General features: G+C 40.3%; 1 protein-coding gene across 1 annotated transcript; it reads right to left on the reverse strand.

The window, feature by feature from the left end:
* Positions 1-1,521: 1,521 nt before the first annotated feature.
* TRMT1L (tRNA methyltransferase 1 like) lies at positions 1,522-22,706 on the reverse strand. The gene is made up of 16 exons (XM_057427038.1): positions 22,501-22,706; positions 19,185-19,337; positions 17,989-18,051; positions 15,555-15,668; positions 14,165-14,229; positions 13,504-13,633; positions 12,186-12,309; positions 11,468-11,547; positions 8,972-9,218; positions 7,833-8,045; positions 6,417-6,607; positions 5,031-5,109; positions 4,118-4,284; positions 3,434-3,493; positions 2,864-2,990; positions 1,522-2,698 (listed from the first exon to the last, which is right to left on the reverse strand). Exons 1-16 carry the CDS (start codon positions 22,628-22,630, stop codon positions 2,386-2,388), a joined length of 2,256 nt encoding a protein of 751 aa, XP_057283021.1. The 5' UTR covers positions 22,631-22,706; the 3' UTR covers positions 1,522-2,385.
* Positions 22,707-23,281: the final 575 nt, after the last annotated feature.

The following is a 23,281-nucleotide window of genomic DNA, read 5'->3' on the forward strand; positions in this document are numbered from 1 at the left end:
GAATTTATTGAATATTTATGTTCTTTAAATATTATATATATATATAATGTAGTTGTTTGATTAAACCGTTGATTGCACTGTGGCTCTTTACTCCTATAAACCTTTGTTTTCAAGACAACTTTACCCTTCCACTTTTTAAAGCCATGTTAAGAACATAATGTGTGCTAGGTACATGTAAGCCTAATAGCTCTAGTATTCAAGTAGTCACACTGAAACTGTCAAACTGACAATAAAAGAAAAAATGTTGTCAATAACCTGTTGGTAATTCCAGTGCTACTTCCTCCTACAGTTCATGAAAGAAACCCTTTGGACAACTCTTGCTTGTTTGTTAGTGCCGCTGTTTGTGATTGTCCAAAAGAAAGGGACTAGCTGACTTCTACTAGTGTCGATCTGAGTCTGGCCCTCAGCACAGTTAGTCCATTGAAACCAGCTGAGCTCCTGTGCATGTTGCATGCCATGAATGAGAAATGCAAATCCATATAAAAGATAGCTGCTTTACCACTTACCAGTCATACATGCTACTGTTCTAATCATATTCTGTACCACGAGAAATAGGATGAAGGATTTTCACAGCACTCGGGTTAAACCCAGCAGCTTTGGTTGCATTTAATTGTGTATTAAGCAGCTTCAATATAAACAGTGTAGTATAACTGGCACATATCACTTGGGTTGAGGTACTAGTCATACCTTATAATAGAATTGAAAAATAACAAAACAACAGCCCTGAACCAACACTAGTGTTCTGTTAACTAATTATTGCAGGACCTCACCTGATGAACAACTGAGTCATCTGTTGAAGAGAAGGTGAATCCTCACAGGCCTGAATTACAACACCCCTTCTGCTGGTCACTTACTTAAAACAGGCAAATCTCCTTGTCCCAGATTTTGACGGCTTCCGGCCATCTGACAGAGGAAAAAAGTCTGAATTGCAAGGAAAAGCCTGAACTTCACTTTCTGTGCCCCTCCTTGTGCATATCTGCAAAAATCAAGGACTAGTTGCTTTGGCTTAGAAAAGGTGCACAATACTGTTATTGGGAGGAACTGTGAAAGTAATAAAAAATATTTCCCACAACAGGCTTCACTTAAACTCTTTTTAGCCTACTTTACTGTAAATGGAGCATTCTTTCTTGCTCTGGTTAACTGACTTTATGACTGATTCTATCCCACTTAAATATTAACACTCAAGTAAGCAGGGTGTTGTCTGCAAACGAAGTCTTCCAACAGTGTCTCCACTTAATCTGAACTAGGGAACACCAACTTTCTGGCCTAGTAGGAGCTTAGGGAATTTTGCATAATCAGAGGTGTATCGGTCATGTTACTCTTGACTGGCATTCAATGTGTGAGAAGAAATACTGTGAAGCTTCAGAGATGGGTAAGTAATAACCCCTCACATTCTGTTCTTAGATAAACCTAATGCCAAACCTGTGAAAAACTGGAATGACTGGTTCAAGTTTGACAGTTTGATGGAATATATGGAGGTATCTGAACAAAGTTTGGGGAAAAGAAAGGACAAAATCAAGCTTATTTGGCTGGAATGTTGCCATGTATTTAAGGAAACCAGAACTGACTACCAACACACAGCATCTTTGCTCATTCACAGAAGAGATCTTTTTAACCACTAAGACTGTATTACTGACAAATGCGCAGCAGAACTTCCAACCTGTGGTGCATTGTCACTGTACCTTTATTGCAATACTCAACCAAATGTAATCTCTAACCAAACAACTACCTGGAGTGACTAACACAATTCACTAAAGTTTGGTTATAAATGGAAGTTTCAGTAACAGTCGCGTAACCATTCTATTCCATTCTCACCTGTGCTAGGTCCTTGCTTGTAGGCAGAACAATGAAAACAGAACTGAATGCCAAATTACATGTGCAATCTGGAGTTAGACGTCCTGAACCAGAGCTTTCTAACTTGCTTAAACTCGGATAACATTTTATTCTGTCTTATTTTACTATCTTAAAGTGAGCCCCTCTGAGTTGTAACCAGTGAGGTTTTAGGAATGATTAATTTTAGGAATATTCCATTTCACATTAACCTCATGTTCAGAAATGCTTTAAGACTTTTGGCCCCATCCACTCTTCTGCATTCTGTGCTAGCAATAAGGCTTCAACAAACACTCGGCAGCAGCCACAAAGTTTGACTGTGGATGTGAGCATAAATCCAAGTAAACGCCTCTGAGACCTTTTCACAGTAACAGTACCTTGACCACACATATGCTATGATCAGGGGTAAATTCTGCTACATAATTCTAACACATCTGTCAAAAGAGCAGATAACTCAAATTTTCAAAATCCAGTTTGGTAAGAAGTGGTGGCTTACTTCAACAGGGTGTGACTGCAAGTCTGCAATATCCTTATCTATGAACAAAACTGTTTGTCTTAATCAGCTGCACAGTGAGTAGGGTAGTCATTTGTGAACATGGCAGCAGTGACTCCAGATTTACTGTCTTCCAGAAACTCAACATCCTCTGCCTTGACAGCTGCAGCAGCTTGAACCTGTTCTGCCAGGACACCTTCAGTTAGATGGACAGGGCCTTCTGCCTGTCCTGCCGTGTACGTGGGAGTGCTGTACTTCGTAAGGATAGTCTTAAATTGTGCCAAGGGCGCATTCGTGCGAACTCCCATAGGATCGAAGTGGGTTCTACTTACTCGGAATCCAGCTTCAGAGAGATAGTTTAAGAACTTATTTAACCTGAAAGAAACAAACAAACAAACAAAAAGTAAAAAAGAAACTAAAGTAGCAATTTAAAAAGGAGTTGATGCTTGTAAGGGTGACTAAATACAAGTTACATATCAGTTGTTATAGTAATATGAGACCAGAAGTTAAACAAAACTTTGGCATTAAAGTTAAACTTACTTTGGCATGTTCATTCCTTTAATACTGTGTCTGTGGATATTGTAGTAAAATGCAGGGTGCTCAGCACTGTTCTCAGATTTTTGTCTCTTGGCTGCACTTCGAATCACTTCATCACTTCTTCTTTTTCCTGGACCACAAAAAAATAACAGTGAAACCAGTGAACATTCAGTGAGGCAACAAAAAAGTGCCAGTAAAGCCAAAGACATAGAAAAAATAGCCACATAGTAACTACACCTCTGTCAAGTAAGACAGCATTCTGCAGAGTTGAATGAAATCCACCCTGAATTTAATTAACATGCCATTATCAGTAATAACAAGTGAGTCAAGTAGGCTTCATGTACTTAGCATTTAATATTTAGCATTCTGCATTTACCAGTAAGTATGATTCTGGATGAAGATAAAGTAAGATCAATATTTGGTGGGGAAAAAAAAAACATACTTCTGCACAGCAGTACTGTTAAATATAAAAATTAAGAAAAATAAATAAGTGAACACTAGGTTGGCTTAGCCATCACTTAAACTAAAGTTTGATTTGAAACTGCTACAGCTAAATCAGAATGATCTACTTACCTTGTAACAAGTAGGATTCTGCAGCAGTATTCAGTGTTTTAATATATACTCCACATTCTTCTAGAATACAATTAAAAGTCAAAATTAATTCCACTATAAGACAGTAAAATGGCAAAATGCCTTGGTTAAACATAAAGAAAACATATCACAGTCTAGCCTAAAGAAGCAATTGTAATAAGAAGCATGCGTATGGGCAACTTTTACATACTAACTCTCAGTAACTTGAATTTAGAGGAAATATTCAAAATGCGATTTCCTTTTATGAGTGGAACAGCATTCCAGTACAGAAAGCCATTTCTTTTGGCACACTGATTTGCAAACCCTACAGAGTATGCACAGCATGCCAGCTGGAGTCTTCCCATCCCAACAGCACATGCTCTTAGGTCAGGATCAGGATACACTAAAGAACTAGCAGACACAGTATTTCCATCTCCTTCAGGAAATGCACTGGATCTCATGGCAGTCAACCTGCCTGCATGATATTTGGTTTAGGACCTGTCACACTGAGTCCAGATGTCCAAATCCAGTGCTCTGCCAAAGACCACCTGACAAGAGCTGACAAGGCCCATACTGCATTCAATATTATGGATACAATGCTGTTAGTAATAAGTTATCAAAGAGCAACATCTTTCTAAATCACCACAAAGCCAGTTCTTTCTGTGAACAGTCTGTCATTTTTCTTACCTTGTTTGTTCTCATCATAAGGACTATGGGAAGAAAAATGTTTTGAAGTTGTGCACTCTGCTTCACAAACCAATGTCTTCAAAAGTGGCTGAGCTTCATCCAAACCATACTGGACAGCCTCAAACAGCATCCTTCTGAGGAATCCAGTGTTAAAGAGGGGTCCTGACCTATGAAATGCAAGACAGATGAAAAGTTGAGACTTCTTAATGAAAGCAAAAAAGTTGCTCCAAAAACCTCTTGCCCAAATTGATCAGGAGTTATCAGACTGACTGTGTTGTTAACAATACCGAACTGCTTTGTTTGTAATGACAGTAACATTGGTCTCATTTTAAAAAAAAATCAGAGATCTCAGGAATGGCAATTTATTTCTGCCCTACTATGTTGAGAAAGTAACTGTACCCTGAGAAGAAAGGTACTGTCAATTGTAAGCCGTTGTTAATACTACTTTGAAATGGTAAAAAAAAAACTTAAGAGATTTATTTTTGTTTTTCACAAGAGAAAATTTGAATATTAATTACCAAGCAGTGTATTATTTACTACTGTCAGCACAGGTAAGGATTTACTAAACAAATTCTCCACAAATACAGAGTGAAAAAAGAGTTGCTTAACATCTGGCAACTAGAAGAACACACAGGCAGGTTCTCCTGTGCAGGAGGTATTACATCACTTGTACTGAATCTGAAATTTAAAGTGATGCTGTTATTGTTTATTAACTGGTTTGAACCCTCTTAACAAAAGCAAGAACTGAATACCATACTAAATTCAGATCAATTAAATGTTTCATGAATTCCTCCCAGTTGCTGTACCTCCTTACCCGCAGACTTGCATTTTTATTCTATTACTGAATGGCTGACCTCCAGAGGTCCTTCCAATCTGAATTATTCTCCAATTCTGTATTGAGTTCTGAACTTACCAGAGAGGACCAAGAGCTACTGCTGTCTTCCCGGGCATACTGCCATGACAATCACAAGGCAGCTGCTGGTAAGGGTTTTCTACCACAGAAAAACAGGAAAAATAGTCAGCAATGCCTGCATTACTGGAGAAAGATGATACAGATATGAAGTAGGAGCTTACTTCAGTGAAGGTATTTGGAAGGGTAAGACACAGCAGAAGTGTGACACATTCTCATTTCTGCCAAGCAGTGCTTATGAGAATTTAGTGATTGACGATTTGATACGTAATCATTGATAAAACATTGAGAAAGAAAAAGGTCATGTAACTTCCTCTGTTTCTTGGCAGACTTTGACTAACAAGGAAACACTGAGCCTTCCTACATCAAACAGAAGCAGCTGTCCAAATTAACGGTAAATATCCACAGAAACCAGCCAATTACATCTACAAAACACAGCCCACCTACAAGTTTTCTAAGCCACAGTCAGCCTGCTTGCAATTAAATCTTTAAGTAAAACAAATCACTTGCTAATTAAGATCTCTATCATAACATTGTACTTATTGGTTACTCAGTCCTGTCCTTAGTATCTAATTGTTTTAATAACAATTAGTAGTAACAAGCTCACTGCATGTTCATGCATGGGGCAGTTAGACACCACAGTTAGCAGTTAAGATATCCAAGAAACCAAAACTTTGAAACAAGGTTTTTTTTCTTTTATCTTCATTCAAACTACCATCTGGCTAGTACCTACATCCTAGCTTAATTTTTGTCTCCTACCTCTGCTAACTTGTGTATAGAGCCCATGAACAGTCAACTTTTAACCTAGAGGCTGCCTTCATCTACCACTGTTACATGAATCACAGGAATAGTGTACATCTTTCCTACCACACCTGCCAGGATACTTCCATCAGGCATGTACAAATACAGGGGGAAACGATACTGTTTAGTCCACTACATATTATGGTAACTGAAATGAACAGCAGAAAAGCAATCTGACACTGAAATCTATCAAGCTGCCACTGTATATAGGAAACCAAACAGCAGCAAAGCCCGCGCCACTTTTTATGCCCTTTCCTGAGAAGACGGATCCATGGATATATCAGGCATCGTGGCAGCTCCGGCAGCTACAGCTGCAGGAGTATGTCCTGTCTAGAAACAAATCCAGTACATTTACAGCAAAATCCACACAGACAACTAATCTAACCCAGTACCATAAAGCATGATACCTTCTCCACATCATACAGTGAGGCAGACATAATTTCTTTACCTCATACAATACACTAACTGTTACATTAAAGGGAATAACTACTTTATACTAAAGGGATGTAAATATAAACAAGGACTAAAGCATGAAACAGATATACAGGAATCAGGCCTTCTAGAAAGTGCAAAAGAAAAAACATTTACCTTCTACCATGTTACCCTCTTTCTGAAAAATTCTCTCTTCACACCACTGGCAATGGATGAGGTATCTTATTTTCTTGGCTGAATCATCTGCAGGGGATGGTCCCCTTAAAACTCTGACCACTACTAGAACAAAATGTTCCAGAGCTACTGCAAGTAAAACTTCAATGCCTTTGTTACAGCGAGCTGCAGCTCTATAAAGAAAACACAAACAGAAAACCAAATTGCATTGACTTTAGCAGACTAACATTGCCATGGACACCTGAACTTGCTGCAAGATTCTTGAGGTCATCCACTTTCTAGAAGAAGATCCTACAGAGCTGACAAAGCGATCAGAAGAAAGTGCGTTTCTTAAGTGCCTAGTCTTCTCTCATTGCTGGAAAGCTAAGCACATCTTCTTTACATCTTTTTATCATATTTAGAAATACTGGTCTGCCACCTGCATCATCTTTCTTTCCAAATGCTTATTGCCAGAATATTGTAACAAAAATATATACAAACTAAATAAAAATCCAAGAACATACAAATATAGGGGGGCACACATGATGGTAAATTATTGCATGTTAATTGAACAGACTGTGGGAAGGAAAGCCAACAGTTCCGGAGCAGGCAACCATTGAGAAGGAAGAAGAAATCTTTAGGGACCTTGAGCACGTAACAGTTAAAACCTTGCTTGAGCAACATGTCTGTATCTTAAGAGTGCTCTGCAAGGAACAACCTTATGTACACAAATCTAAACATAGTCAGGACAGTACTCGTGCTCTGGCATTCTGAAGACCCTTGTATGCTTAATTTTCTTCCCAGCTTTCCTGAGCAGGTGTCACACCCTCTTGCCTATATCTTTTTTTTTTCCCAATTAGGAACCAGGTTTTATGTCTTCATTTATTTAACAGACTGAATTTACTGAGAATATCTCTATGCAAATGACTAATTTCACAAGTTATTAATTACATTTATTTTTTTAACCTCAAGCATGAGGATCTGAAGTGAACATCAGTTTTCACTAAAGCAAGTCTAGCTCTAATGCTTAGCTAGAAGCCATTCAAGCAGCTTAATTAATATTCACAAAGCCCTATGCAGCACTAAAATGACAACATTGACAGAGGAATAAAAGAATTTGCAGAAAGGCAAATCTGAGTATTAGTTTTATATTACCACCATCAAAAAACCTCACCATCCCAGCCCCCTACCCTATTTATGCATTTTCACCTTTCCCAGTCCTTTAGTTTAAAATTTACATTATCTCATACCAGCACATGAAGAATATGAAATACTAATTTCAGAATAAGATGTCTGGCTTTTAAAATTAGGGAGTTCTGGAAACTAACATGCACAATCTACAGCAGCAGTCCTCGGTCTTTTATGGCTAATAATTTTCTATTAACTTTTGTACTGTAATTTGAACTGATTTAGCAGTACCTTGTCACAGCAGCAATTACTATTCTGGCTGCCAGCTCCTTGTAGTACTCTGTTCTGACAATATTACATCCATAATGACGTAGGGCAACATGTTGAGCCTTTGCATATAGAGAACTGATGTCTGTGGATGTCAATGACACAATTCCAAGATTTCTCACATTTCTAAAGGCAGAATCCAGATAATTCACAGAAGTTCCAAAGGGGTCCAAATGGCTGAAAAGAAAGTGCCACTGAGTACCTACAAATGCTCAAGAGTTTAGCTTTAAACTGAGGGAAACACTGCTACTATAAACTTTGCCCCTGGTCATATTTAAAACAAAATAGGAAACGTGGACTAAAATTTTCAGCACACCTCTCATGCATTACTCTGAAATACTTTAGTGTCAAATTGCAAGACCCATGGAAACACTGTGCTGAAAAATACACATCACCACAAAGCCAGCAAGTACTTCTTGTTGCATCCTGACCCACTGACTAATTCAAGTCACACGAATATTGCCCTCAGGCTTACCTTCATCCTTAAAGGGAAGCTTCTAGAAAAAGAAATACCTTCAAAGTTTATGTACTAAATAGTTAGGCTACCTGCAGCTTAGATCTGAATGTTAATCAGTACACCCACCCCCCCCCCCCCCCCCATTACTCATTGTGGTGTCTGTGTAGGTTTTAAATGTATGCATCTTTAAAACCAACTTGGAAGAGTCATCCTACTTTAACTGAAAATGAATATGCTGCGAAATGGATGAAAACAAGAGATGCAACAAAGTCCTACAGAATAGCACACAGTTATGAATTTTAAACTAATTAAAAGTTTTAAGAAAAAAAAAGACTAAATTGACACTTTACCAAACAGATAATGAAATTATATATATATAAAAAAAGTTGGGCTTAAAATTTTCATGTACATTTACAGTCCTCCCTGGATGTCAGAAGGGCTTAGTATTTTTTCCAGTGATTTCAAATTAAGATTAAAGTTCTACTCCTACAGCATTTCTGGGACAACAGAATTACATTTTAAATACCAACTGACTGTTGGTCGTTTCTTTTATTCCAACTTTCCCAAATTATCATATACTGGGAGATCGGGTAGGGTGTGTCATTATCAGACCAGATAATTATTAACAGAGACATTCAACACTTACATAAAATCAAATGATCTCAAATGCATTATAACATTGGCATCCATTTTTGTCACCTCAATGGTGTCAGGATTTCCTTCTTCATCTCCCACAGCTTCATCATGGTCTTCTTCCTTAATGTTCAATTTCACTTTCATTTTGTTTAAATGGCAGTTTTCCTGAATCATTGTCACAGAATTTTCATTACAATCGTTAATCGTAACTTTCACAGAACTTCCGAGGTGCTTTGCCCATTGCAATCCCATTATACCTAAGGGAAGACAGAATTGTAACTCTGTGACAAAATAAAGACTTCTGGATTGCTGAACTTACTAAGAAAAAAAATCATCCTTTTAAATACTTATAATACAGACGTTTGCGTGATATGAATTTCATCATATTCCTGAAAAAAAGTATTGATAACCTTCTGCCTCAACACAGTGATAATGGGGCATGTAAAGGGACAATCTGTCACATTCTTTTATGGCAACTGGTAGACTGGAAGACCTGTGATTTTTGTGGCAACCTGGACCCCCAGTCTGTGGGAAAGCCCCTTGTCTTGTTTAACACTCCAGTGTAGCAGGTAAGACTTCTGTGACAGACCACCATAAAACACTGACATGAGAATAAGTGCCGGGAAGATTTTCAGGCTGCCTCCAAGTGTTTACTGCTGACTTTTGTAGTAAAAACTGTGATTATACTGTATAAGTACAGGACAGGAAGTACTGTGAGGTCTGGCCTAGTTCAGAATGGTGATGAATTCATTATCAAGAATTTTTATACAAAATGCTAAGCAGTTACAGCTGTTCTCAACTATGACCTTAAGTTTACAGTAGCTGGCTAGTAATAAGGCAGGAATCTAGATTTCTTCAGATTTTAGTTCCAGATGATTAAAAGACACTGATGTAGCTACTTTACACTTACAGTTAATTGATTACAGAAATTCTGAACATGAAGAGATGATTCTGATACAGAAGCTTGGATTCATCACCATTTTTAAACCACAGGTTGATTTTACAGCCAAATTCCACAGCCATGGAGTCAGAAGGTAAGTGTGACCTTGCATGCAAGTTTAGGAAGATGCCATTTCATGGCCTTTAAGGTGACTGACTTTAAGGAGACCAATAAACGTTGGTTTAATATTATGTACAGTCTTCTACACTCTGGTGGCCTTCTATGATGGGGCTACAGAACTGATGGACAGGGGTAGAGCAGTTGATGTCATCTACCTGGACTTGTGCAAAGCGTTTGACACTGTCCCACACGACATCCTTGTCTCTAAATTGGAGAGACATCAATTTGATGGATGGATGATGAAGAACTGGCTGGATGGCCGCACACAAAGAGTTGTGGTCAATGGCTCAATGTCCAGCTGGAGACCAGTAACGAGTGGTGTCCCTCAGGGATCGGTGTTGGGACCGGTCTTGTTTAACATCTTTGTCGGTGACATGGACAGTGAGATTGAGTGTGCCCTCACCAAGTTTGCCGATGACACCAAGCTGTGTGGTTCGGTTGATACACTGGAGGGAAGGAATGCCATCCAGAGGGACCCTGACACGCTTGTGAGGTGGGCTGATGCCAATCTCATGAAGTTTAACCATGCCAAGTGATTCAGAGCAGCCCTGCAGAGAAGGACTTGGGGGTGTCGGTTGATGAGAAAATGAACGTGGGGCGGTTTCAGTGTGCGCTTGCAGCCCAGAAAGCCAACCATATCCTGGGCTGCATCAAAAGGAGTGTGACCAGCAGGTCGAAGAAGGTGATCCTGCCCCTCTACTCTGCTCTCGTGAGACCTCACCTGGAGTATTGTGTGCAGTTCTGGTGTCCTCAACATGAAAAGGACATGGAACTGTTGGAACAAGTCCAGAGAAGGGCCACAAGGATGATCAGGGGACTGGAGCACCTCCCATATGAAGACAGGCTGAGGAAGTTGGGGCTGTTCAGCCTGGAGAAGAGAAGGCTGTGTGGAGACCTCATAGCAGCCTTCCAGTATCTGAAGGGGAACTATAGGGATGCTGGAGAGGGACTCTTCATTAGAGACTGTAGTGATAGGACAAGGGGTAATGGGTTAAAACTTAAACAGGGGAAGTTTAGATTGGATATAAGAAGGAAATTCTTTCCTGTTAGGGTGGTGAGGCACAGGAATGGGTTACCCAGGGAGATTGTGAATGCTTCATCCCTGGCAGTGTTCAAGACCAGGCTGGACAAGGCCTTGGGTGGTATGATTTAGCATAAGGTGTCCCTGCCCACAGCAGGGGGGTTAGAACTAGATGATCTTAAGGTCCTTTCCGACCCTAATTATACTATGATTCTATTCTATGATTCTAAAAGGGCCTATTACCAGGCTCTTGACAGCTGTTTTTTTGGTATGGAAGCTGATGACTGCCTAAGAAGAAAAGTATTCTTTACCTCACAGTATGTTTAAATACTTTTAAACCTCAGTTACTCCTGATTTTTGCAGCTTCATACTATTGGATAATATTAGCCAAAAGATTAAAGAAAGATTAAAGAAATTGACCTTACCAGTGGCACCAAAAGCATCCAAACACTCTATAGGGTTACGTTCCTCAGCCAGAACGGCCAGTGCACAGAATATCAATTGCCTTGAAAACAAAACAGAATGGTCATAGTAAGTTGAGAAGTATTTTTCCTTATTTATTTCCCTTGAATATAAAACTAGAACATCTAACCTAAACTCTACCTTTTACGCAGAAGAATTGTAAATTGAAAACCACAACTACCTGAACAAATTCAGTTCTACAGCAGACATTCACATGATAAGATCCTGAATCAATTTACTAATTACTCGTAACACTGGAAAAAGTAAATACTGTTTTTCCTACTTTCCTAGCAGAATTTGATACTACCCTACTAAAGCTCTGTGTTTAAAAATATGTCCTGAAGAGCAATGAAATTCCACTGTGTTGAGGAACAGGCCTGGTTCTTTTAGACATGGCCATACTGCGATTTGCAATGGCCTTCACAAGAGGCATACCTTAGCTTTCAGACATATCTGAGCTAAATCTGGAAGCTCAAATATAAACAGCACTGAGAACATGAGGGGTTGGCATGGGTTGAAGTGCAGTCCCACACACTGGTGTCAATTCTCACAGCCTTCCTTTGTGGTACAGACACCACTTATGACTCTCTTCAAAGAAAGACAATGTTCAAAATGCGTAAGTATTTTTCACTGCAAACTCAGCACCCCTCTGGTACATCCTCCCACTCTCTGATCTCTTACCTGTTGAGTTTCATTTTAGGATTAAAATAAGAATCTGTTTTATGAGGTGTTGAGTAGTTGGGAAGAACCTGCACATCTGTGGCTGACTCTTTTAGCACTTCTACAGAAGACCTGGGAGCAGGAACTGGAAGAAAGTAATCATGAGGAAAGGAAAGAATTAGTGAGAATTGACATTAACACATTTGATGAATTAGATTAGGAATTTGCTCCCATATTGCAAGAGATCTTTATGCTGTAATCCAGCAAGCACATAGATCAGTTAACAAGTATGTTGGGGAGAAAAACCAAGCAACAATTTAGCCTCTAGTCTTAAGAGCAGCAGATATGGATCAAACTCTACCACAATTTTCTTCCCATAAAACATCAGATTTGTTTCTCATTTGGGCTCCTCTGTATCCACTCAAATTTTAGAAAGCAATCTCCTGAACCTGAGGCTTAGCACATTTGTTTTGCATGTTTAAACATGAAACACTGCCAACTAATTAAAATCCTTTTAACACAATCCTGAATACAGAACAACAAACTGCAAAAAAATCCCTTCAAAATACCGTGATCTAATCTCTGTAAGTTATCAAACAGCTTCATGAAATGTGTATAGACAGCACAAGTATAGGGCAGATTTCAGCACTTAAGCTTTATATAAAATAGCCTGTGGCAAAACTGATTTGACAGCTGTAAACACATGCTGCCGTTCCTCTGAGCAATTTCTCCCCAGTCTAATGGTAAGCAAAATTTACCCAGCAACAACCAGGAAAAACTTGTTGGCTACCAACTAGATACCTTCTAGTGCTCAGCCTGCCTATCTCAGTGCTTTCAAACACACAGATTGCCTATCTATGAACTGCTCTACCACATGTTCCATGTTCATAGTCTGCAGGCATTGCTGACGTGAGTACAAAGCATGAAATATCTGACCTCTAAGTTTCTCCCCTCCCTGCGAGGAAAAGTAACCACACGCATTTTGTTAGGAAATAACAAATGGACCACTCTTTACCAAGAGCTCTGAAGGGAACCATATAGAGAGCAGTATTTCACAACATGAAATCTAAACAGGTTTTAGTTAAAGGTATGGAATATGGTATGGGATGGCACTAGTATTGCTTCTCAGACATTCAAACTGATGTCCAGACACTAAACTGCTATTCCTAAACGTGTATTGGTAACAGAAAGACGTGTGAACCTCATGGCTCCCAGAATCATCTTTACTATAGTGTATCAAGAGAAAATCATTACACCTACAGAGATAAAAAAAGAAATCAGACTAATTCTCAACACATGCTACATATAAAAGAATTGAATGTTTTACATAAGAAACTACCTGTAATAAACCTTGATTCAGTTTCTCCTTTATTCACGTGACGATTGATATGACCTATCATGTCACTTCTTCGTGTGATAGTTGCTGAACAGATGATACAATGGTAATGGGCTCCCATCTTTGAAAATGTCTGTAAAATACATGTAGTTTAGGAATACATAAACATGGTTAAAGCAGAGCTATACCTGAACACAGGCATATGAAGTCATCTTTCTCTTACCTCCAGTGCATACAAAATATTTTGAATCTACAGCTACAGAGACTCTAAATAATCATACCCGCAGGGACAGCACAACACAGCACAGCTATCCTGGCACAGCACCGCATCCAACTGAACTCTGCCACTACTCCATGCACTCAGCACACAGGGAAGGAACTGACAAGTATCCATTGCTTGGCCTAATGAACCTTTCATCTCTTCCACACAAAGCTGCTGTTTACTCCAACATAATCTAGGCAGCTACACACCAAAACAAGAGATCCAACTACATTAAACTAACCAAGGATTATACCAAATAGTTGTACTCTGGACTGATAAAGTTTTGGTATCCCACATCAGACAGCAAGATGTATTTTGCAACTAAGTAGACTGCAGAAGTTCCCCTACCCGTTTTCCCCACTCTGTAGGGTAACAAGTATATCTGTGATTCAGCATTTTTACCTGGTCTCCAATAAGGTTTGGTTTCACTGGATGACAAGGTAAGTGACAGATGCACATTCGGTACCCTGGAAAATAAGTTCTTGTCACTTTACAATACAGTAAGTAAACACAACATATTTTGCCCTATACTGAATGGTCTCATTTAAGATTCCCAAATACTGCCATGAGACAGCAGTAAGAGAACACTGACAATTATTTGGTACATTCACCCTTTGCACAAGGAAATGTATCAGCTAATTATACACTAGTTAAAAGATTTGTGTGAAGACTCCTATAAAACGTATGTTCCACAGTTAAAAAGCCACACCAAAGAACACCCAGCACAACAACAAAAAAAACTGCATGCAAAACCAGAACACCAGTCTGACCTTTTTTAGTTTAATCTTGTCCATCTTCCAATTAGTCATTTTATTGCCTGCAAACCCATACACCTAGTTCTCTAGAAAACACATACTGCTCATTTTCTTTTCCTTCTTAAAAGTTCTTGTAGGGATTTTAATGCAACTTACAAGCAGACCTGTTAAAAATAAACAGGGCTGCTAAACACTAATACCAAATAAACACTTCTATTAAGTACTTACCTGAAATTATGGAACCTTTATAACAAGCCAAAAATTATCACATGTGCATGTGTCTGATTATTAGCAATATAACCAAAACTTTTATTAAACTAATTCTCATTACATACGTATTTTAAATGTTATAGTAATTTTTATGGCATACCAAGCAATTGTTTCATTTACATGTCAAATACGGACTTCTTTTACATTTACATTTTACAACCCAGGTCAAAATTCATTGTGTCAAAGTATGATTCTGATTCCAAGCTGGAATCCTGCCCCTCTGCTCTCGTGAGACCTCACTTCGATTACTGTGTGCGGTTCTGGTGTCCTCAACATAAAAAGGACATGGAACTGTTGGAACAAGTCCAGAGGAGGGCCACGAGGATGATCAGGGGACTGGAGCACCTCCCATATGAAGACAGGCTGAGAAAGTTGGGGCTGTTCAGCCTGGAGAAGAGAAGGCTGCGTGGAGACCTCATAGCAGCCTTCCAGTATCTGAAGGGGGCTATAAGGATGCTGGGGAGGGACTCTTCATTAGGGACTGTAGTGATAGGACAAGGGCTAATGGGTTCAAACTTAAACAGGGGAGGTTTAGACTGGATATAAGGAAGAAATTCTTTCCTGTTAGGGTGGTGAGGCACTGGAATGGGTTGCCCAAGGAAGTTATGAATGCTCCATCCCTGGCGGTGTTCAACGCCAGGTTGGACAGAGCCTTGGGGACATGGTTTAGTGTGAGGTGTCCCTGCCCATGGCAGGGAGGTTGGAACTACACGATCTTAAGATCTTTTCCAATCCTAACTATTCTATGATTCTATGACTGACATTACCTTCAAATTCAACAGAAACTTTCCAGTGTAAATTCTGAAGGTGACGATGAAGCTTATGATTATAGCAAGCTCTGAATTTCTCCTCAGGACACAATGGACAAGGCTTCTTTTCATCTGAAAATACAAATAAATAAAAAGTATGAGAAGCACATGAAATGCTGTTACCACTCATGTTAATAGAAATGCAAGGTAAGAGGAAAAAAGGATGAAGGTACTATCAATAGAAGTTAAGGATTTATTCCCAGGGGTATATTCCATTTAGGTACATACAAACTTCAAATTTATGCACTGCCTCTTTCTACTCAATTGAATAAAGACAAGAACCACTATTATTTTGAAGATCATCAATGCCTACAATCTTTAGTTTTCTAATATTTTTTACTCCAGCAACATAAATTTACTGCAGAGTAACACAATTTTATAGATAAAGTCTAGACACTTGCAGTGTCTCAAAAAAACACCCAACCCAACTGAAGAGGTTAAAACAAGACTCTGTCTTTCCTTCTCCCAAATCTTTTAGAAAAAAAAGCACCTCCTAGCTTTTTAAGCTGCAAAAAAGAGAATGTACTCCATGTTAGAGTAATTTCAGTTCCTAGTAATCCCATGCAAGGGACAAAAAAGCAAAGGCAAGATTATCTGAAATCAAAGGTGTTAAAAGCACTAACCCAAATAAAAACTAGCTATTGGGAGACCAATGCTGGAGAGCTGTACACAGGGATTACATATTAGAACATGCATACACCTGCTGCTGGGGCTTAAGACTGCTGAATGTCAACCAACCCCTTGCTGATCTTTGCAGAAAAGATTCTATGTGTTAGAGCAGTACTGAAACGCACCGTGTAAAACGGGCATCTATAACAATTACTTGCCTTAGACTTGCAGAACAGTACAATTCCTTTATGACTTTTTCAATGAGTGGTTTACTATGCTCATGCAGAATCCCATGACACTTGTGCCAACAAAGGCAGCCTGAAGCTCATCAAATAAATCACCATGTTCTCTAACATTGCTTAGCCTCTTTTACCAAGTTATGATTTACTAAGTATCAAATACACAAGGCAACAGTAATACATACAAGTCAATCTATTAACACACATGGCAAAAGAATACTATTTCTGTGGCAGAAGAAAAAAAACAAAACACCCTATTGAGAATAGACAAGGGTACAACACATTTCTTTCCACTACTGTGGATATACATATCACTCAGCTCAGGAACAGATACAAATAAGACTTGTGAGATACTTATGATCTATCTCCCATTAAAAATGGAACAAACTCTCTATAGAAGTTTTAGCGTATTCGTTAGTAAAATTAAACAGACGTGGAGGTAGGCTATTATTTCCATCAGTGACCACTGTAAAAGATTATTCAGGCACAAGAGCTCTAGGATACAGAGCCCATGTGGACACTGATGTTTTTTGTGATCTATGAATAAGAACTAGTTCCACTTGCAAGGGCTGCCACTACCAGCACTTCATTTATAGATGCAATCAGAGAAACACTTAAAGTTGTAATAAAACCACTTTCCAGTCTTAAAGCAATCCTCTTATGTAGAACTGGCTAAGAAATTAACGCAAAGTGGGGAAAAAAAACCCTAGCTAAACCAAACCAAAACCCCTCAACCATCGAAAGAGAATATGTATTTATTTAAACGGACACTTAAGCACTTCAAACACAACAATAAGTTTCCCTGTATAAGCCACTACTGCTACCACCAAGAATAAGAATGACAAGGAAAATAACAAGGGGAGAGAATACAGTTGCTCACCATCCACTGACTGATACCCAGCCTGACCCAAGCCACGATCTGTGCCTTCCGGGTAACTCCCCCCAGTTTATATAGTGGCCATGATGTGCTGTAGTATGGAATAACCCTTTGGCTAGTTTGGGTCAGGTGTCCTGTCTCTGCTTCCTCCCAGCTTCCCCTCCTCCCTGGCAGAGCATGAGACTGAGAAAGTCCTTAATCGGAGTCAACATTACTTAGCAACAACTAAAACATCAGTGTTATCAGCGTTGTTCCCAGGCTGAAAGTCAAAAACACAGCACTGCGCCAGCTACTAAGAAGGAGAAAAAATGACTGTTACAGCAGAACCCAGGACACCGTGTTATTCTGGCACTGGAAGTAAAATAAAAATTAGACTAAGCTGCTGATGAATAGGTAGAATCAACACCGCACCGATCAATGCACACTGTCAACACTAGGAATGTTGCAATGCAGAGGAAAAAGGTGGAAAGGAATCCCTAAAGCATTAAATTTACCGAAAGAATACAAAATTTGATTAAGGAAGGGAACAGATCATAAAGCTGTTTTTGTAGGAAACACCTAGTCATCCAGCATTAGAAATATATGTAATATGTTAAAAATAAAAACTAAGAAAAAAATGTAAATACCTGTAACGTGAAGTTCTGGGATACTGACACGGTAAACTCACCTTCTTTCACATCAGCTAGTTTCTCTAGATCAGCAAGATGTCTTTGAATTGAAATGTGTTTCTCTAAAAAGCAGAGATATTTAGAAGTTAAACATCATTAGTTAAAAGTTTAGTTTACTGCTATTTTTCTATGCATCATTTAAAATCTAACACTATTAGAGAATGACTAGAGTATCAAGTGGAATACTTGTTTGTGTCCTTTAAATTCCATGGTAGAAAAAATGACTGCAAAATTAATCCCTAAAATGGTTCTTTAACAAGATTCATGTATTTCTACACTCTTCTTAATGCTGACACATATCAAATTTCTCTAATGGGAAAGATCTTCATTTTGCTTGCTTCAAAGAAAAAGCATGCTGAAAAAATGAAGTCACATTCCATTTATTTCAGATTTTAATGCTCGGCATTGTTAGGTGAACACAAAGCACTATAAAAACATTTTATAAACTGGCAAAATTGAAATAACAGCTAGAAGTAGACCAATTATAAATAACAGTTATTCACTCGATACATTAAATTCTATCCTTTATTTTTTCCTTAGGAGTGTTTAACTTTTAAATTTACCTCCTGATTTTTTAACTTATTAGTCAAGGGAAATAGTGGAGAATTTGCCAAAACAAAGAGAATTGGCTTATCCAATAAATCAGCTCTATTGGCTTTAGCATACAGAATATCACAGTTTACAGTAATACTGATTCTATAGCAATTTTAAAGCTTTTACAATGTGTTTACAAGATTTGTCTTCACATTTTCTTAGGTGAAATGAAGATAGCAATTGTTTAAAGTGCTTAAGATACAGATGTAAATTTTAAAGCCAGGGTTAAAAGCAGTTCCTAGCTTTTCATTTCTGCATTTAGGCACCAATGATTTTTCTCTGGCATGTGTGGTGCCCTTAGCATCAGAGCCTAATGCAAATCATACCTCATCCAACCCCGACTTCTCTTGTCACTATGTATGTGCCAATTTCAGCAGTGATTTCTAGAAATGTTAGTAAGGGGAAAATAGCACCTCATTTCAAGGAGATTGTCAGCACCTTAAGAAAATAATTCATTTAGATGCATGGGAAAAAGTATCATACCTACTGGATGCATGGAAAATGAGATTTCACATTCCCTTTACCTTTCTTCCCACTAATTCTACCTTTCTCCTCATTTCCTCAAGCACACAACACACATATTAAGAGTTTATCAGCAAACCTCTTGGATAATCAGATGATACATCCAAAATGTTGCTGTCGGATTCCCTTGTGGATTCTTCCTCCATTCCTTTTTCATCAGTTTTCAGTTCTGACTTGGCAACTTTCATACCCACATTGTTGCTTTTCGCATTTCCAGAAACAACCAGGCCATCTTAACAAAATCAAACAGACAAAAACCCAGTAAGAGTGTTGTTGATAGAACTGAATTATACTAATATATTTGTTTCCAATAATTTGGTGCTTCCAACAGGCAAAACTGATTACAAGTGTGAAGGAAAACAGGAATACACGAACAGTATGTTGGAGAATAATACAAGATTATTATCACTCAGTCTGAGAAATAATGCCATCCTGTACAGGCAAAACTATTCACATGTCTGTATCATCAGATATTTGAAGTTAACAAAGTAGTATTTACATGCTATTTTCTAGCAAAATGCAGTGCTAGCAGGACAAAGCAGGCAAGCAGGAGGCTTAAATACTCATAACAATGTATTAGTGACTAAGAAAATTTGAAGAGAAGTTTAGAACCGTTAATAACTAGCTGAACAATCCGAAAGGAGAGGAGTAAAGAAGGAATTTGCTACCATCAATGGCCATAGTGAGGGTTAAGTGCTGGTGCCATTAGCAAATGAATTACTTCTCTGGGGTACTCATGTGCCTACATGTGACTCAAGAATTTAAAGGAGACTTAAGAGGCTGAGCAATTGGGCAATAAATTGAGAAAAAAGGTCATGTGGTGGACTTGGGGATAAAGCCCAATACTGATTTTCCTGTCCAATGCATGGACTCAGAACTGAGCATCACCAGTCAGGACAACCACTTTGGGATTTTAAAACCCGGGTTTGACGAAAGTAAGAGATATAAATCCTCAAAAGCAGTAGGTTCCTCTCCTCACAGACAGGTGTTGGGAAGTAGAATCATAGAATAGTTAAGGTTGGAAAGGACCTTAAGATCATCAAGTTCCAAACCCCCTGCCATGGGCAGGGACACCTCACACTAAACCATGTCACCCAAGGCTCTGACCAACCTGGCCTTGAACACCACCAGGGATGGAGCATTCACAACTTCCTTGGGCAACCCATTCCAGTGCCTAACGACCCTTAAAGAACTTCCTCCTTATATCCAATCTAAACTTCCCCTAAGTTTTAACCCTTTATCCCTTGCCCTATCACTACAGTCCCTAATGAATAGTCCCTCCCCAGGATCCTTTTTTGAGGAATAACTCAAGACAAGGGAGGCTGTCAAGAAGTACCAGGAAAGGATGCTGAAATCCACATTAAACCGGCGCTCTGAAAGATACTGCCCTGACCTCCAGGCTTCAAAGGGACAGGTAGAACAAGGAAAGTTTCCAAAAAGGGTAACAAGAAATAACAAAGCTATGGCATCACTTCTTAGCCATTGAGAAGCAACAGAGCAGACTATGACTTTTCAATCTGGGTAAGACAGATGTCTACAAGATCATGAGATGCTGAGAAAGGAGAGAAGCCAACCACTCACTGTCTATTCCAACACAACTGGGATGTACCCCGTGGAGGTATCAGCTGGAAATCCATAGAAGAAAAATGTTCTCTATGTGAACTACTGTTAATGCTGTGGGCCTCCCTGCCACAAGCTGCTGTGGATGCTGCAAGCCTCCCTGTGCCAAAGTGATAATTTTGTGGATGAGAAATCCACTCTGAGACTTCATGAAAATATGAACTTTGGTTCAAGAAAATTGGGATTAACAAATTGTTTTGTGTTTGAAGATATTTCCGGAGGACGCATTAATGTATACTTGCTCTGACTTGCTAGTCTTCCCTAGCCATCTACTCCTGGTCACTAGTGAAGCCATAATAAGGGGTGGAACCTCTTAAAGCAGTTCTTTTAATTCCCCTGGGGTTTTTCAATTGCTTACTTTTAAGCATTGCAGCTGGATACAAATCTTTGCTATTACATATAAAAAACCCCAAACACAACAACAAAACTCAAGAGGAAATTGAAGGAATACCTCAAGACAAGGGAGGCTGCCAAGAAACTGTTTAGAAAGACAAACGCACAGAGTAAAATTATTTTATGTACCTTAAAATTTATCAAGACCAGCACTTCTATTCTGTATTTCTCACAGATCTATTTTGAAGCTGACAAGTCACCTGAGAGAGACTTGTATTTCCTAATTAAAAAGTTGCATGATGCCTGGTTATAGTTTCTACACAATTTATTAATACAAAGACAGAAATAAAATAAAGCAAAAGGATTTTGGCAATAAATCTGTAAGAAGAACAATGACTGATTTTGACTACGTGTACTCTGAGAAGAAGTTAAACACGGTTAACACACAGCAAGAGCGTAGCAGTGACTTAAGTCCATGAGAGTTTAACAGTCTGCACCTTCAGAGCAAGTGCCTAGGTGAAAATGGTTGAAAGAGTATGCATATATATGTATAGTTTATATATACACCCACATAAAAAGATAACCTTTCACATTAAATGAATAAGAAAATCAGGGTGCTACTGATGCAAGATTGCAGGATTTTTAAAATGCCTATCGGGAACCACTGACTGCGCACAAACAGAAAAGTGCTCAAAAAACCCTAAATTATACTTTTTTTTTTTTTTTTTTTTTTTTTTTTTTTTTTTTTTTTTTTTTTAGGTGGAAGAGCCTGGTCACTTCAACTCTGACGACTGCAGGAGCAAATGCCTGGTGTCGATGCCACATTTAGCGCGGCTGGAAAACCGACACAACCAATTTAAACGCATTTGGCCGAAAATACTGAGGAGAAAAGGCACGAGGCACACAAGGCGCCGCCACGGCACACATAGCATCCCCCTCTCGCCTCCAGCAGGCCAGGATTATAAAGGGACCTCGTGGACTGCGGTTGGAAATAAGAAAAGATTATGATCAACAAAATTTCACCGAATTGAGAAGAGGGCGACAGAAGCCCTGCTTTGCTGTTTCAAAGCTCCCTGAGCACCGAGATCACCGCCGGGGCTCAGCCCCGGGCCGCGCCGCCCCAAGGACCACGTGCGACCCCGCCGCCCCATCCTACACAAAGCCAGTAAAACGGGGAAAACCGAGCTCCGTTCACTCCGCAGCGGTTTCACGGTGCAGGTGGAAGGAGAACGGAGACGGCACGAAAGCGGCTGCAGGCGCCCAGCTATAAATTCAAACCCTCCCGCATGGCGCCCGCCCCCCCCCCCCACTGCCTCCTACCACGCGCACACGGGAAGAGGGGCAGCAGCTGCTCCCCGCGGAGCTGCGGACGGAAGGCCCGGCTCCCATCACGCCGCTTTGGCCGCCCACCCGCCCGCTCTCGGCTCCCCCTCGGCCCTCACTGAGCGCTGCGGTCTCGCCGTCGCCTTCAGGGTTTTCCTCATGCTCGTCACCGTCGTTCTCGACCCTTGGCTGCCTCCGCTCAGGAGACAGCCCAGCCAGCGAGGCCTCCGCAGCCTCCTTCGCTGCCATCTTCTCCGGAGACAGCCCGGTGGCGGACGAAGGGAGACAAACCGAGGCAAAGGAACACGCCGCCGTACCCACACACAGCTCGCTCGGAAGGCGGGCGGCCGAGCACGTACAGCAAGAGAAGAGGCGGGCCCACACCGCCTACATTTCCCAGAGCGCCTTGGGACTCTAGCTCCTGCGGAAGCCGGACCTGGCCCAGCGCGCACCGCGGTGGGGAGGGGCTAAACCAGGCCGGGCTGCGCTGGGCCGGCCTGCGGACGTTTCCGCAGACGAGCCGGGCGGTGAGATATTCCTGTCAAGGAAATTCCCAGTTCCGGGAGCGGAACTGCTCTCGGGGTACCCCTGAGACCCCTCTGCTGGGACCGCCCTCCTGAGGCCGTCCGGTCCGGCGGGTTAGGGGTGCAGACCCGCTGCCCGCATCGGTTTCCACCTCCACGGGAGGGTGCGTCCGAGCTGCCTCCTTGTGAGGCGGGGCCGCTCCTGTGCCCTACTGCTGTGGGGGAGAAAGAGGGAAGGAATGGGGTGTGCCGGCAGCTGCCGGGGGTGGGCGAGCTGGCCTTCTGGCTTGTGCCAGAGGGAGTCCCCTTGTAGTTGCTCTTTTCTTCAGGCGTGGGGTTGGGGGGCAAGAGACTGCAGCTTCTTGGGTTGTGGCGG

The sequence above is a fragment of the Pezoporus wallicus genome, unplaced genomic scaffold (genome assembly GCF_028554395.1).
Source record: "Pezoporus wallicus isolate ANWC-B61680 ecotype Strahan unplaced genomic scaffold, APGP_CSIRO_Pwel_v1 scaffold_7107, whole genome shotgun sequence".
Lineage (NCBI taxonomy): Eukaryota > Metazoa > Chordata > Aves > Psittaciformes > Psittacidae > Pezoporus > Pezoporus wallicus.